The following is a 16010-nucleotide window of genomic DNA, read 5'->3' on the forward strand; positions in this document are numbered from 1 at the left end:
CCATCTCCATTTAAGGAGTCAAACAACACAGAAGCGGGTTTTGGGGACGAGGAAGAGGATGATGATGAGGCTGTAGATAGCTCACAGCAAGCATGTGGAGAAACCAGTTTTCCCGACAGCCAGGAACTGTTTCTCACCTTGGACCTGGAGCCAGTACCCCCTGAACCCACCCAAGGCTGCCTCCCGGACCCGCCAGGCACAGACGGGACCTCTGGTGAGTGTACCTTTTAAAATACTATACATGGTTTAAAAGCAAGCATGTTTAATGACTAATTTGCCCTGGCATTCACGGCTCTCCTGGATGTACTCCCAAAGCCTTTGCAAAAGGTTTCTGGGGAGGGCAGCCTTATTACGTCCACCATGGTAGGACACTTTACCACTCCAGGCCAGTAACATGTACTCGGGAATCATTGCAGAACAAAGCATTGCAGTGTATGTTTGTTGGCGTTCAAACATCCGTTCTTTATCTCTCTGTATTATCTTCAGGAGAGTGATATCATTCATGGTCACCTGGTTGAAATAGGGTGCTTTTCTTAAGGGGACATTCAGAGGTGCCCGTTCCTGCTGCGCTGTTTGCCTGTGGCTGAACAGAAATGTTCCCCGCTGTTAGCCACGGGGAGGGGGGGATGGATGAGGGGCTAGCCACGCGGTGGGGGGGGCAAAATGTGACCTTGGAATGAAAGCACATGTGCTATGTATGTAATGTTAACAGCAAGGTTTACTGTGAAAGAAAGAGTGTACCCATTGTTCTATAAAATGTTTTTTAAATACCACTGTCCCTTTTTTTCCCTCCACCAGCTGCCTGTGTTTCAAGGATCACAGGATCTTCTCCTTCCCAGAGGCTAGCAAAGATCAGAAGGCGAAAAAAATGCACTCGCAATGAAATGTTCTCTGAGCTCATGCTGTCCTCCCACACTGACAGAGCACAGACGAATGGAGGCAGACAATGTCAGAGTGCAGGAAAGCACAAAATGACCGGGAGGAGAGGTGGCGGGCTGAAAAGAGGGCTGAAGCTGAAAGGTGGCAGCAGGGTGATGAGACAACACAGGATTCAATGCTGAGGCTGCTGGAGGATCAAACTAATATGCTCCAGCATATGGTTGAGCTGCAGAAAAGGCAGAAGCACAGACCACCGCTACAGCCCCTGTGTAACCAACTGCCCTCCTCCCCAAGTTCCATAGCCTCCTTACCCAGATGCCCAAGAACACAGTGGGGGGGCCTCCGGCCACCCAGCCACTCCACCCCAGAGGACTGCCCAATCAACAGAAGGCTGGAATTCAATAAGTTTTAAACTTTTAAAGTGCCATGTGGCCTTGTCCTTCCCTCCTCCACCACCCGTTCTGGTGCTTCTCTCCTCCACCACGCCTTCTGGGCTACCTTGATAGTTATCTCCCTATTTGTGTGATGAATTAATAAAGAATGCATGAATGTGAATCAACAATGACTTTATTGCCTCTGCAAGCGGTGATCGAAGGGAGGAGGGGAGGGTGATTAGCTTACAAGGAAGTAGAGTGAACCAAAGGGCAGGGGGTTTCATCAAGGAGAAACAAACAGAACTTTCACACCGTAGCCTGGCCAGTCATGAAACTTCAAAGCTTCTCTGATGCGTACCGTGCCCTCCTGTGCTCTTCTAACCTGATGTCTGGCTGTGCGTAACCAGCGGCCAGGTGATTTGCCTCAACCTCCCTCCCCACCATAAACGTCTCCCCCTTACTCTCACAGATATTGTGGATCGCACAGCAAGCAGTAATAACAGTGGGAATATTGGTTTCGCCGAAGTCTAACCGAGTCAGTAAACTGCGCCGGTGTGCTTTTAAAGGTCCAAATGCACATTCTACCACCATTCTGCACTTGCTCAGCCTGTAGTTGAACAGCTCCTGACTACTGTCCAGGCTGCCTGTGTACGGCTTCATGAGCCATGGCATTAAGGGGTAGGCTGGGTCCCCAAGGATAACTATAGGCATTTCAACATCCCCAACAGTTATTTTCTGGTCTGGGAATAAAGTCCCTTCCTGCAGCTTTTGAAACAGACCAGAGCTCCTGAAGATGCAAGCGTCATGTACCTTTCCTGGCCATCCCACGTTGATGTTGGTGAAATGTCCCTTGTGATCCACCAGTGCTTGCAGCACTATTGAAAAGTACCCCTTGCTGTTTATGTACTCGCCGGCTTGGTGCTCTGGTGCCAAGATAGGGATATGAATTCCGTCTATAGCCCCACCACAGTTAGGGAATCCCATTGCAGCAAAGCCATCCACTATGACCTGCACATTTCCCAGGGTCACTACCCTTGATATCAGCAGATCTTTGATTGCGTTGGCTACTTGCATCACAGCAGCTCCCACAGTAGATTTTCCCACTCCAAATTGATTCCCAACTGACCGGTAGTTGTCTGGCGTTGCAAACTTCCACAGAGCTATCGCCACTCGCTTCTCAACTGTGAGGGCTGCTCTCATCTTGGTATTCTTGTGCCACAGGGCAGGGGAAAGCAAATCACAAAGTTCCATGAAAGTGCCCATACGCATGCAAAAGTTTCACAGCCACTGGGAATCGTCCCAGACCTGTAACACTATGCGGTCCCACCAGTCTGTGCTTGTTTCCTGAACCCAGAACCGGCGTTCCACCACATGAACCTGCCCCATTAGCACCATGATGTCCGCATTGCCAGGGCCCATGCTTTGAGGGAAGTCTGTCTCCATGTCCGCATCACTCTCGTCACCGCGCTGACGTCGCCTACTCACCCAGGTATCACTTTGCCAGGTTCTGGTGCTGCATATACTGCTGGATAATGCGTGTGGTGTTTAATGTGCTCCTAATTGCCGAAGTGATCCGAGCGGGCTCCATGCTTGCCAAGGTATGGCAAGTGCACAGAAAAAAGGCGCAGAACGATTGTCTGCCGTTGCTCTGACAGGGTTGGCTTACAGGGAATTAAAAAAATCACCAAAGGGGGTGGCTTTGCGAGAAACAGAATGGCCCCCTCAAGGATAGAACTCAAAACCTCAAGGACAGAACTCAAAACTGGGTTTAGCAGGCCGTTGATTTCACGGAGGGAGGGAGGAGAAAATGAATACAAAACAAATCTGGTCTATTTCTTGTTTTGATCCACTTCATCTATCTTTATAAATCTTGCTGGCAGCAGACTGTGCAGTACGACCGCTAACCATCGTCATCTCTTGGGTGCTCGGCAGAATACGGTGCAGTATGACTGCTGGCCATCGTCTTCTGCTGGCTGCAGAAGGGAACTTAAACTTAAAAGGGAAATGACCTGGCTGAGTCACTCTCATGTTTGCCCAGGCACCCCTGACCTCACTGAGGTCAGTTAAAAGAGCACCCTGGCTTAAGTGGACGACAGCTATCAGTCATACTGCACTGTCTGCTGCCAAAAGGCAATAAACTGTTGCTGTGTAGCAATGCAGTACTGCGTCTGCCAGCACCCAGGAGACATACGATGACGGTTAGCTAAGCGGGCTCCATGCTTGCTATGGTATGGCGTCTGCATAGGTAACTCAAGAAAAAAGGCACAAAACAATTGTCTGCCCTTGCTTTCATGGAGGGCGGGAAGGGGGGCCTGACGATATGTATCCAAAACCACCCGTGACAATGTTTTAGCCCCATCAGGCACTGGGATTTCTACCCAGAATTCAAATGGGCGGCGGAGACTGCAGGAACTGTGGGATAGCTACCCACAGTGCAACGCTCCGGAAGTTGATGGTTGCCTCAGTACTGTGGACACTCTCCGCCGACTACATGCACTTCGAGCATTTGTGTGGGGGGACACACAATTGACTATAAAACCGCTTTCTACAAAACCGACTTCTATAAATTTGACCTAATTTCGTAGTATAGACACACCCTAAGAAACTACAACTGAGCACAGAATCAGAAATGTAGGGCTATAAGAGACCTCAAGAGGTTATCCAGTCCAACCACCTGTGCTGAGGCAAGATTAAGCATACCTAGACCATCTCTGACAGTTATTTGTCTAACCTGTTCTTTAGCAATGGAGATTCCAGTCTCTCTACATAACCCATTCCAATGCTTAACTATCCTTATTGTTAGAAAGCTTTACTTAATATCTAACATAAATCTCCCTTGAGGCAAATTAAGCCAACTGCTTCTTGTCTTACCCCTCATGGACATGGAGAACTGATTCCCATTCACCTTTAGTCTGACACAGTACTGCTGTTCTTGTGTTCTGTTCTCTTTAGAACACTAAGTCTTTCAAGACTATTATGCCCCCCCTTAATCTTCTCTTTTTTAGACTACTATGCCCAACTCTTTCAACCTTCCCCGAAAGGCCACAGTTTTCTAAACCTTTATTTTTGTTGCTTTCCTCTGGACACTCTCCAGTTTGTCCATATCTTTCTGAAACTATGGTGCACAAAACTGGACACAGTACTCCAGCTGAGACTTCACCAGTGCTGAGTAGAGTAGAACAATTACTGCATGTGTCTTACATCTAACACTCCTCCTAAGACATCACAGAATGACATTTGTCTTCTCTGCAATAACACCACATTGCTGACACTCAAATTTGTGTTCCATCCCAGTTTGCAGTACTGCTGCCTATCCAGTTATTCCCCCATCTTGTATTTATGTATTTGATTTTTCCTTAAGTTTTATACTTTGCACTGGTCTTCACTGAATTTCATCTTATTGATTTCAGACCAATTCTCTAATTTATTAAGCTAGTTTATTTAAATTTTAATACCGTCTTCTAAAGTGTTTGCATCCCCTCAGCAGCAAATTTGTAAATGTTCTCTCTACTTCATCATCAAAGTTGTTGATGAAAATACTTAATAGTTTCGACCTCAGGACAGACTGCTGCCGGTCCCCATTTTGAAAGTCCTCCCAGTCTGACACTACATCACAGACAACTACTCTGTATGGTTTTTCAGCCAGTGACTCCCCATTTAACAATTTCATTTAGACCATACTTCCCCAGTTTGCTTACAAGACTCATGTGGGAGTGTGTTCAAACCTTACTAAAGTCAAGATATATCATGTCTGCTGCTTCACCACTATTAACTAGTCCAGTTAACCTATCAAAGAAGGAAATTAGATTGATTTAGCATGATTTGTTCTTGACAAATCAGCGTTGGCCATTACTTACCCCTTATTATCCTGTAGCGTGTGTGAACTGCTATTTTTCAAAGGTTTATAAGTAGGCCAAATTTTGGTGGATTTTCATGGGCACAACAAAAGGCACATCCCTGACACAAAGGCCATTCCCCCGCCAAATTTCAAGTCTCTGCTCACAGGAATGCTAGTGCTTTTCAAAGAAAGGCTGCTGCCAGGATTATTTAACATGGGCAAAACAATGTATTTTCCCCTAGCCTCATTCCAGAAAAAGGCTAAACTGCTTTGGCTAAAATTTTCCAGAATTTTTTTTTTTTTAACCTGAGACAAACACCTGCCATGAAAAATTGCAGCCAGAATGGTTAAATAGTTTGGCAAAATTGTAAACAACTGAAAATTGTTTACAATTTTCTAATGGGACGTTTCAGGCAACCTGAATAGGTAGTACTACCAGCCCTGCCTGTAATAAAACTGACAAAATACAGAAAGACAGGAATCTCCATATTAAACATATAAAGCAGAGCATGCTCACAATTAGCAACAATTCTGAAAATAAGCAAGCTTTTTGGAAGTCTCATTTTGAATGGTTTATAAAAGATGTATTGCCCTGCCACTAAACTGAGTATTTTCTGTAAAGAAGTTACAGAATTCTACTTAATGTCCTAATTATTCATTTAGCATGCTAACTATTTACACTAGGGACCAGATAAATGCAGATACCTGTATTATATTCAACTTCATCTTAACTATTCAAAACTGTTTTAGATTGAACTTCCTATGTCTAAGAGGAAATGGTTTCAATTTATAACCTGCAAGACCAACCAGAGATCATCTGGAAAACTGGAATACAAAATCATCCATGATTTTTCTTACGAAGAAGTCTGTGGTCTGTAAGTGGTTCTTGAATTGTATTTTTTAAATAAATATATAAAAAAGCCCTTGATTCTATGGAAAGCTTCTAGCTTTGGAAACAAAGCTCTCTTTGACTTTGTAACCTAACACAGAATATGGTCTGCGATCTAAACCAAATCTACATGTTTTAAATGGACACAAACCCATGTTGCATGACGAAGTGTTTACATTGCTCTCTCATTCAAAATGTACATACATCGTTCATTTCCGATTGTAAAAAGCAATCCTAAAAACCTGTTCACCAAAATAATGTATTTTGTCAGTCAAATTTGTAACTCAGAATGCTTGTGGAAAATATTATTTCCATAAACATACAGGTGATTTTAAAAAAACCCAAACCAAAAAACTTTAGCAACCATTTTTATCTGCACAGTACAATTCCTGCAGGCCTTCTTCACAGCACATGGATTGGAGGCCAATGTGGGAATGGGCATCTCTTCCTTGTGCTCTAGCGCTGGAGACCTGGAATGCAATCTTTTTGTATCCTTCCAGTTTACTTTCCCCTCCCTTCCATTATTCAGAACCTTATTATCTATCTAAATATTTCAGAGGTACAAAGATGTTTAAAGAAAATAATTTGATATGATCTGTATTTGTTACCTCTAAACAGAGCTGTAACTTAATCAACCCAGCTACTATAGAATCTCAGCAGCAGCACATGACATCCCCCTCCCCACCACACTGGTCCAGGATCTGCTCAAGTTACCTACTGGTTTTCAGAGTGAAAGGCACTAGATTTAGACCAGCCAGTGCTGTTACTGTGACTGTAGGAGAACTAATAGAATCTACAGTGTGGGAGCTGACAATTGGAGCAGGCAGCTAGTTTTAGGTTAGACTGACAGATTGACCTGAACTAAAATGCTCTGTATATATGGTAACTATGTATCTAACAAAGACTGTTAAATTACTAGAAATGAATTATTATGACTAGTGGATTACTTAAATATAAAAACAAATACACAGCCTACTTGAAAGACCACCTCTGACCCAAAGTCATCCTGTCACAACTGTAATCAGAGGAAGCTCTCATGCTTAACCCACTATGCGTAAAAGAGGGAGCCTCTGCTGGCAGCACATTTTTGATTAGAGGAACATTATCAGTTCCAGAACTAAACTAAGCTTCTAAGCACAGCAGGAGATTTGATAGGAGAACGAAACATAAGTTCTACTTTGATGACTCTAGAAACATGAGGATGTAGTGTCTTGCTATTCAGCAGATGAAATCTAAAAGATACCTAAAAAGCAGCTACATGAACCTGCAGGATGCTAAGGCTGAACCCTGCGGTGTGGTCTCTGCAGAGGAAAAAGCCTCTTAAATTTGCCTCATCTGAAGGAAGGTGAGATGTATCTAAGCAGAAAGGAAAAGAAAGCTCTCAACCACCAAGGAGAAACAAAATAATGGGAAATATTAAGCAGGAGAGCTAAAGCTGCTGACTTCCTACCATCCAAGCAGAGCTTCTGGCAGCTTGCCAGGTCAGAAATCCCATGTGCCCAATAAAAACATTAGAAGCTTCAGAATCCAGAGAAAAGCAACTCCTCAGTGCAAGACGGGTGAAAGAATCAGAAAAACTAAAAATTTATGTAGATTAATTTGTAAAATAGGGCTTATAAGACGTGTTCTGTTAACATACAAAATTGTATACGCAGCTACACAACGCATTCAAAAATAGGGAAAATGTCCACAATTTATATTTGTCTGCAATTTTCATTAGCCCCGAATCAGATTCATAATGAGATGCATTCTTGACATTCCATAGACACCTTCAGCCCATAGTGCCTCAACACAGCTTAAACTTGCATAAATTACCGACAGCTCATTAGGTAGCATCTGCAGATGCATTCATTTCCTGTTCTCAAGGGTAAACGGCTAGTCTTTTACTCTTTCCAAGTTCATTTCCCCCACATAAGAAAAATCAATTTTGAAATAAAATACATTTTCGCGGGCAAATTTAAAAATAAAACATACAGATAAGTATATGGAAGATTACTCTTTACTGTTCTGTCACTTACCCTGTTATGGCGAAGACACCGTTTTAATAGTTCACCAGCCATATCATATTTTGCAGATTGAATATAAATATCAGCAAGAAGGAGCCAACTTTTTTCAAACTCCTCTGCATCTATGGGATTCCAGTTCATTTTTGAAATGCGTTTCAACTGATTTCTGGCTCGTGGAGTTTGTTTTAAGATCATGTAGGCTGTGGCCATTCCCAAAAGTGCTGGGATATGATCCTTCTGCAATAAAACATTTTAAGAACAAAATTAAGTTTTCTAAGTTATACTGTTACTGAGCAGCTACAGAAAGATAAAACTAGAAGCTAAGACCCAAACCAAATGTCAATGAAATGCCAATGAAAATACATAAAAGCATCCAATTTTGAAGTTATTGGACATGGAATGAATTTAGAATTGATGTGTTATTGGTCATGCAGTTTTAAAAACACTGGGAATTAGATTACATGAAAGCTACATCTACACTATGAGCTAGGGGTGCAATTCCCAGCTCACGTATGCATACTCAAGTGCTCACTGAACTACTGAACTAAGAACAGTAGCATAACCATAATGGCACACGCAGCAGCAGTATGGGCTAGCCGCCCGAGTATGTACCCACTGGGTTTATACTCAGGGAGGCTCTCCCATGCTGCCGCTGCCTGCCCTACTGTAGGTTCACTACTATTTTAGCATGCTAGCTCAGATGAGAGATAGCGCAAATGTGTATGTGAGCTGGGAATCATATCCCAAGCTCATTATCTGGACTTAGACGAAGTTACTAAGCAAAAAATCAGTTTCATTTTAAGAAGCGTGGTAAGCCTACTTACCAATTTCTTAATAAATTTGCAAACTCAACCACAAATGTATGTATCAACAAGAGAGAATGCTTCTTCAAGCATGTTTTGTTGCTAAATTTTCAAAAATCGTTCTCTACCTAGTAGGGAACAAATTCTCAGATCTGATAATATTAAGTATCTCATAATATTTCTTAACTTAAACTCAAGAAAAATTATAAAAAACCCAAAAGTACTTTTTTGTGGAGGAAGGGAAGGAGGGGGGGAGTGGCGGGAGAAAAATCACCAACCTCAGTAACAACTACTTCAGTGAAAGTATTTAGTGCTTGTTCAACATTTGATTTCTGTTTGGTTCCCATTAGGCAATAGTTTTCCATGATACGAAGCTGAATGTGACCCTGAATGGTCTGGGGCTTGAGTTCCTTCAAAAGTTTTTCTGCTGTTCTCACAGCCAGCTGCACAGACTCCTGTTTCTCTGTGGAATTACTATACATTAGAAAGAAAGAGTTTACAAAACACCCAATTGTTATGCAATACTACTATTAAATAAGCTACAAACTGTAACTGATAACATACTAAAATTGTTACACTGTTACATACAATAGTTACCTTTATATGACTATTCTATATTGGTTCTCTTCTGTACTGAAAGTTATTCTAAATTATAGTCAAAGGCATCCTACAAATGTCTAGGGTTCCAGAACAGAATTCCCTTAATCGTCTTGCTGCAATTTGGTAGCTTTCTTATTTTAATGTGCCACACTTAGGCTCTCTCTCTCTTATTGTCTATTCCAACTTAGACTAGGATCCCAAAGTGTTATCAAGAAAAAAAAATGTATTTATTTTTAAACTCACCCTATGTCACCATCCAGATTTTCAAACACTTCACCACCTATAGTTTCATTATCTGGGTTCAAACAAATTTCGATCATGTTATAAACTGCATTCTGTCCCCAGTCACTGTCTTTCCGGGCTCTATTAAAATGTCGAAGTGCATCATTTGGTTCGCCAGTATACCTAGACAAGTTATGAAAAATACTTTCAGTTTGGACAAGAAGCTAAATAAAATAAAGAAGAAAAATGTAGCCTTCAAAATAAACTAGGTACGTACTTTTATTGTGTACATATTAAGTTCTGAGAATGTAACTACTACTTGCATTAAAACAGCAAAAAATTCCACATGAAATAGCATCAGATACAGTAGTGAAAGGAGTATTAAAGACAGATACAATTAATTAGCTACATTTTCTAGAAATGACACATGCAAAGTGGTTTTTCAGAAAAGAAAAGGAAATCTCTCCTAAAATCCCAGTAACTGAATCTAGACTTCCTAGCCAAGTAGCTACCAATGTAATAATACGAAGTTCAGAGTTGTAATGAATTTCAAAGAAATTTTTTCTATCTTTTCATATATAATATAGTTACCCAATAAGTGTTATCAATTATAACTGTACCTACCAAAGATACAGTCCTTTGCAATAATGAAAACCTGGCTCGAGTTTTGCTCTAGAGGAATGTTTCTCAGCCATTATAAGAAATCTTGGAACTTCTTCTAGCTTCCCAGCTCTTCTTAACAGATCAATTAAACGGGACAGAGTTGCGTAATTATCTAAACACACACATATATTTAGAACATTTTTAAATTAAGTTACGTATTTGCTGGACAAACAGATTAGAAATAAAGTAAATCCCTCTTTCAATTCGTGCTACAAATTAAACTAGAGTACATGAACTATTTAAAATAAAAAAAACGTTTGTACCTGTATGTATTATATTTACAATGCATTTTAAAAGGTCTAATGGTCAGATTACAGTAGGTATGGGTCCAACTGAATGCCATTTTAAAAAAATCAAATATCATTTGCTACATATACTCTTGACTTTTTTCAAACATATTCCCAATAGCAAACTTTACACTCTCTCCAGTATCACTAAAACTTACAGTTTTATATGTACCTCTACTCATATTTTGCATATAAACAAACAAACTTTACAGCACACTCCAGTTACTTATGTTAGCCTTGAAATCCTATTTCTGTTTGTGTACACACAAACTTTGGCTGTGTATTTGAAACAAAAAAAGTTAAATAATTCTGTAACTATATTAGGTCCTATATGAAATATGCACATTTCATCTAGATATAATCATTAAGCGTCATAGAAAAGATGCTTTAAATATTTGTGTCTATGATATCCATTAGAACTAGGGGATGGCTCGTGTTTGACATTCATGTATCAGAAAGAAATTGAAATATCATTACTGAATACACACCTGGTTTGCGCTCTAAGAGCTGCTGGAAATGAAAAACAGCTTGTTCATAGTCCTGCTTCCTGAACATGAGGTCAGCCATCATCTACACGATCAAAACATTAATAAAAAAATAAAAAAAATAAAAAAAAGAAGTTACATGGTATGGAATGGTTGTTTGATTAATCCCCAAATCTACTGAAATGAAAATGTAAACAAGAGAACAAAAACAATGAAATCTAATTTTCTATAAAAGGGGTTCTGAAATTAAATATTTTTAGAATTATCTCAAAGTATGCATAATAAGGAGACTTAATATTTGTTTGGGAATATACTGAAATTTATATTAACAATTTAAAGAGAATTAGTTTACTTCTGTTTGTACCATGAAATCCTGCCCCTGACCCTATGGGTTCTTCCTTGTTAATCTCAAAATATTAAACAAAAAAAGCCATATGTTAAGAGCAAAAAATATGTTTTTTTCAGTTATGTCTTCCATAATTTTTCAATTACATATTAACAGAAATTTAAAAAAAATTAGAAAAGCACAAATTCCTTCTAGCATGAATTGTGTTTTTATTAGAAATTCAGGATGAGTATATATAGAGAAGAACACTCAGTTATTAAGACTGAGAGGAAAAATATTATAACACAGGCAAATAAGGAGAAATAAGTCCAAATTATTCCAAATTTCAGTTTCTTTTCACTAGGAGGTAGATGGAAAAGAACAGATTTATCAAGTGCTGTTCTGAATGTTATTTCCTCCTGACTCTTCATATAGTATCAGAATAAAATCCAGGCATGATCATGACCTCCAATAAGCAGGGGAAAAAAAGCAGTTTGTTTTTCTAGTACAGTAAAATCTTTCAACTGCTTGATCCATAATTTAGTAGGTTCTAGTTTCCAGAGGAGGATGCCCATACCATAACCAGTGTAACTTAAGCAGCTTGTTAAAACCCTGTCCACCTTAAAGTTAAAAGGAGCTTTCCCAAACAGATGCCAACCTAATAACACAGTCCAGCAGGTAAAGTACTCTGGGCTACATCTCTTGTAGGCAAGCAGTGCAATGGTAAAGATGTGGTTTAAGAGAAGAGTTTTCTCATAACTCTTTATTCTGTTGGCATCCAGCCATATTCTGACCAGTGTTTTTCTTACAATTCCCTCTCCACTTCTCATGTTTCTGTAACATGCATTCTGTATCAAGATAGTAAGGCTATGTATACGAATAGTTATAAACTATGCTGGATAATGATCTGATGCAAATGAACATCCAAACAATACTCAACGATAGATTGTTCATCTTCATTTACTAAATCTCCTCCAAACACTTTTTTTTGTTAAAATATACATTATTCTCTATGCACATTTTAGACAGTACATATTAAATAGTTTTCTAGCATGAAGTACTCTTGATACAGCAAATCAAATTAGTACAACTCACTAACCATTGCTGCTGCTTCATTATCTTGGTCATTCTTCAGTAACAATGCACACTGATGTTGGCAAGCATCAGTATCATCCTGTGCAAGGTACAAATGTGCAAGTTCCAACATTACCTGGAGATGAAAAAAATATACAAGTATTCCTCTTTATGCAAGTAACAGAGAAAGGATGGTTTAGTGGTTAGTGTTTTAGCTTAGAATTCAGGAGAGCTGGGTTCAATTCCCTGACTTCCTGTATATTCTTGGGCAAGTCACTTAGCGAATCTAACCTTCAGTTCCCACATCTGTAAAATGGGGATAATAGCACTTTCTCTGCCTCACAAGGGTGTTGTGGGGATAAACACATTAAAAACGGTGAGGCACTCAGGGTATGTCTACTCTTACATTTTATAGCACTCTAACTTGCTGGCTCAGGGGTGTGAAAAATCACCCCCTTGAGCGCAGCAAGTCTGAGTACTTTAAAGCGCTAGTGTAGACAGGCTCCGAGCACTAGGAGACGCACTCCCAGCGCTTGGAGCTAATACCCTCGTGGTGGTGGATTACCAGGAGAGCTCTCTCCCAGCGCTCACGCGCGACCACACTCACACTTCAAAATGCTGCCACGGGAGTGCTCCTGTGGCAGCGCTTTGAAGTTTCCAGTGTAGACATACCCTCAGATACTATGGTGATGGTTGCCATGTTATACCTTAGATAGACAGACTTCTCTCTAAACAAAAATACAAAAAGTTTTAAGTCTTTTCAGCCAACAGAAGGAGAACTTCTCATTAATATACTTTGATTATAATCAGAGTATAAGCAATTGAGTCAAACTATATTTTTATATACATTTTTATAGACTAGCACATTTGACACCCCAATCCTGATCTATTTCTGAAGATGCATCAGCTATATAAATATTCACTAACCAAAGCTTACTTGGGGGAAGTTCATCATAGGGACTGAGGTTCCATCACAGACAATTTTGGATAAAGCCATGAAAAGTTCATCAGGGGAAGAGCCCTACAGGCTGGACAGGAGGAGGGATATAGGATCCTGTACCTGCGACCCGGAGCTGCCCTTGACCAGCCAGTCGTTGAGGTAGGAAAAGATCTGGACCTCCCCGACGTCTGAGGTAGGCCGCTACCACAGACATACACTTTGTGAATACCCTGGGAGCTGTGGACAGGCCAAATGGGAGGCCAGTGAACTGGTAGTACTCCTGCCCAACTGTGAAACGGAGGAAACGCCTGTGTCCCCGGAATATATGAATGTGCAAGTACCTGTCCTGTAGATCGAGGGTGGCGTACCAGTCCCCGGGATCTAGGGAGGGGATGATGGAGGCCAGAGACCATGTAAAACTTGAGTTTCACCATGTACTGGTTCAGGCCTCGCAGGTCCAGGATGGGCCTGAGTCCCCCTTTGGCCTTCGGGATAAGGAAATAGCGGGAGTAGAACCCCTTGCGCCTGAACTCCGCTGGCACCACCTCCACCGCTCCTAAGCTAAGGAGCCACCTCACCACCTGCTCGAGTAGGCTCTCGAGAGAGGGGTCCCTGAAGTGGACGGGGATGGAGGAGGGTAGTTGGGGTAGAAATAAACTGGAGGGTGTATCCCTGGGAGACAGTGTTGAGGATCCATTGGTCCAAGATCAGCCGTGACCGCTCTGGAAGAAAAGCGCACAACTGACTGGAGAAGGGAATCTTTAGTGCGAGTGGATCCCTGGTATAAACTGGTAAGTAGCCCCCGGGCGTCCCGTCAAAACTGGCGCTTTCCCGCCTGTTTACCCTTAGAGGGCCCAGGATGTGGCGCAGGCCAGGATTGCCTCTGCGGGCGCTTTTTATAGTCCCTTGACTTTTTATAAAGGGGGCTCATATCTGGAGTGGGTGGCCTGACTGGGAGTCTGCTGTGGTTTGAACTTGGTCCTGCCCGAGGCCGGGACATAGAGGCCAAGGGTCTTTAATGTCATGCAGGAGCTCTTCAGACTGCGTAACTTCACATCTGTTTGTTCCACAAACAGGGCCTTGCCATCGAATAGAAGGTCCTGTAAGGAGTTCTGTGCCTCTCTGGACAATCCAGACAGCAGGAGTCACGATGCTCACCTCATGGAGACCTTGAAGCCGTATCCGTGGCACCCGAGGCTGCCTGAAGGGCCGCCCTGGCAGCAGCCGGGCCCTCCAGGCACCCGAGGCTGCCTGAAGGGCCGCCCTGGCAGCAGCCGGGCCCTCCTCAACCAGAGCCTTGAACTCTTATCACGCTCCTGGAGGAAGTCTGCAAATTTGGACAGGGAGCCCCACAAATTGAATTTATATCAATAAATTATACCAGCAGGGCTTAGTGATTTGCCACCCTCAGTTGGAAGCTCGAGGACGAATAAACCTTTCAACCAAATAGATCTAGTCTCCACAAGTCCTTATTTTTAGGAGTAGGAGCAGGTTGACCTTGCTGCTCCCTATCGTTGACTGACTCGACCACTAGAGAGTTGGAGGCAGGGTGGGTTTACAGGTATTCATGCCCCCAGCGGGCACAAAATACTTCCTTTCTGTCCTCTTAGAGATGTGGGGCAGGGAAGCCGGGGTTTGCCACAAGGCGTTCGAGATCTTTGCCACCCCTTCATGGAGCGGGCGAGCCGCCCTGCCTGGTGCCGAAGCCGAGAGGATGTTGAAGAGGGAGTCCAAGGGTTCCTCCACCTCTTCAACTTATAGGTTGAGGCTTGATGCCACCCTTTTCAACAGCTCTTGGTGGGCTTTTGTGTCCTCCTGAGGGACAGGTGGAGGAGGGGCCATGATCGCCTCATCTGGGGAGGATGAGGGTGGGGTACTCTGTGTCCCCACCACTTGGTCCCCTTCTGAACACAGGCCTGGAGATGAACGCTCCACTGACTCCTTTCCGGGAGGCTGAGAAAGGGAGGCCAGCGGTCTTTCTGAGGCTCTGGCCACTGAGTGAACCACCACCAGGGGCTGTGTCAGGGCCCATTGGTACCATGGTGCTGGCCAAGGAGCCTGGTGCCTCCGCATGGCGTGGAAGCAAATGTGGCCACTGGCATCCAGTGAGGCCAGCCTGGAGTAGACTGGACTAATCTGCTCAACCTGAGTCGGAGGCCACGAGGCTGATGGGGACCGAGAGCTGCCCAACGCGGGTCTAGCCTCCCCCCGTCTTGCTCTGGTGCTTTGGCAGAGAAGACTGCTTCTTTGCCTTTTTGGAGTGTCCTGTGGACGGGGAGCGGTGCCGACTTGTGGAGGGCACCATTGGGTCACCGTGCACTGATGCAGCGGTGTTTGGTGCCGACTTGCAGCGGTGTCAGGGTTAAGGGCAATTTCATCAAAATGGCTCGGAGCCAAATGTCCCGCTCCTTCTTGATCCGAGGTTTGAAGGATCTGCAAATCTTGCAGCGATCGCTAAGATGGGTTTCCCCAGACAGCGTAAACAGTCCACGTGCGGGTCACTCACGGGCATTGGCTGTTTGCAAGTGTCGCACGACTTAAAGCCCGGAGCATGCCCCGACTCAGGCACACTTAACTAATTCTAATTAAAACTATTTTTTTTTAATTAAAAACTACAGGCACTAC

The 16010-nt window shown here is 42.7% G+C and overlaps 1 protein-coding gene across 6 annotated transcripts in view; it reads right to left on the minus strand.

Annotated features, from left to right (window-relative positions):
• TTC21B (tetratricopeptide repeat domain 21B) overlaps positions 1-16010 on the minus strand; it is a 113424-nt gene that overhangs the window by 24593 nt on the left and 72821 nt on the right. For 5 of the 6 annotated variants that reach the window (XR_007359062.2, XR_007359063.2, XM_048868814.2 and 2 more), the window contains 6 exons: positions 12471-12581; positions 11050-11131; positions 10236-10386; positions 9633-9794; positions 9068-9263; positions 7999-8223 (listed from right to left, as the gene is read on the minus strand). Coding sequence is in view for 4 of the 6 variants with exons in the window: in XM_048868814.2 (XP_048724771.1) it covers positions 7999-8223; positions 9068-9263; positions 9633-9794; positions 10236-10386; positions 11050-11131; positions 12471-12581 (927 nt within the window). In the remaining 2 variants the exon portion in view is untranslated. Of the gene's footprint in view, positions 1-7998; positions 8224-9067; positions 9264-9632; positions 9795-10235; positions 10387-11049; positions 11132-12470; positions 12582-16010 lie in introns of those variants that run through there. The other variant, XM_048868816.2, reaches the window with a different exon arrangement.

This window comes from Caretta caretta, chromosome 11 (genome assembly GCF_965140235.1).
Source record: "Caretta caretta isolate rCarCar2 chromosome 11, rCarCar1.hap1, whole genome shotgun sequence".
NCBI classification, from domain to species: domain Eukaryota; kingdom Metazoa; phylum Chordata; order Testudines; family Cheloniidae; genus Caretta; species Caretta caretta.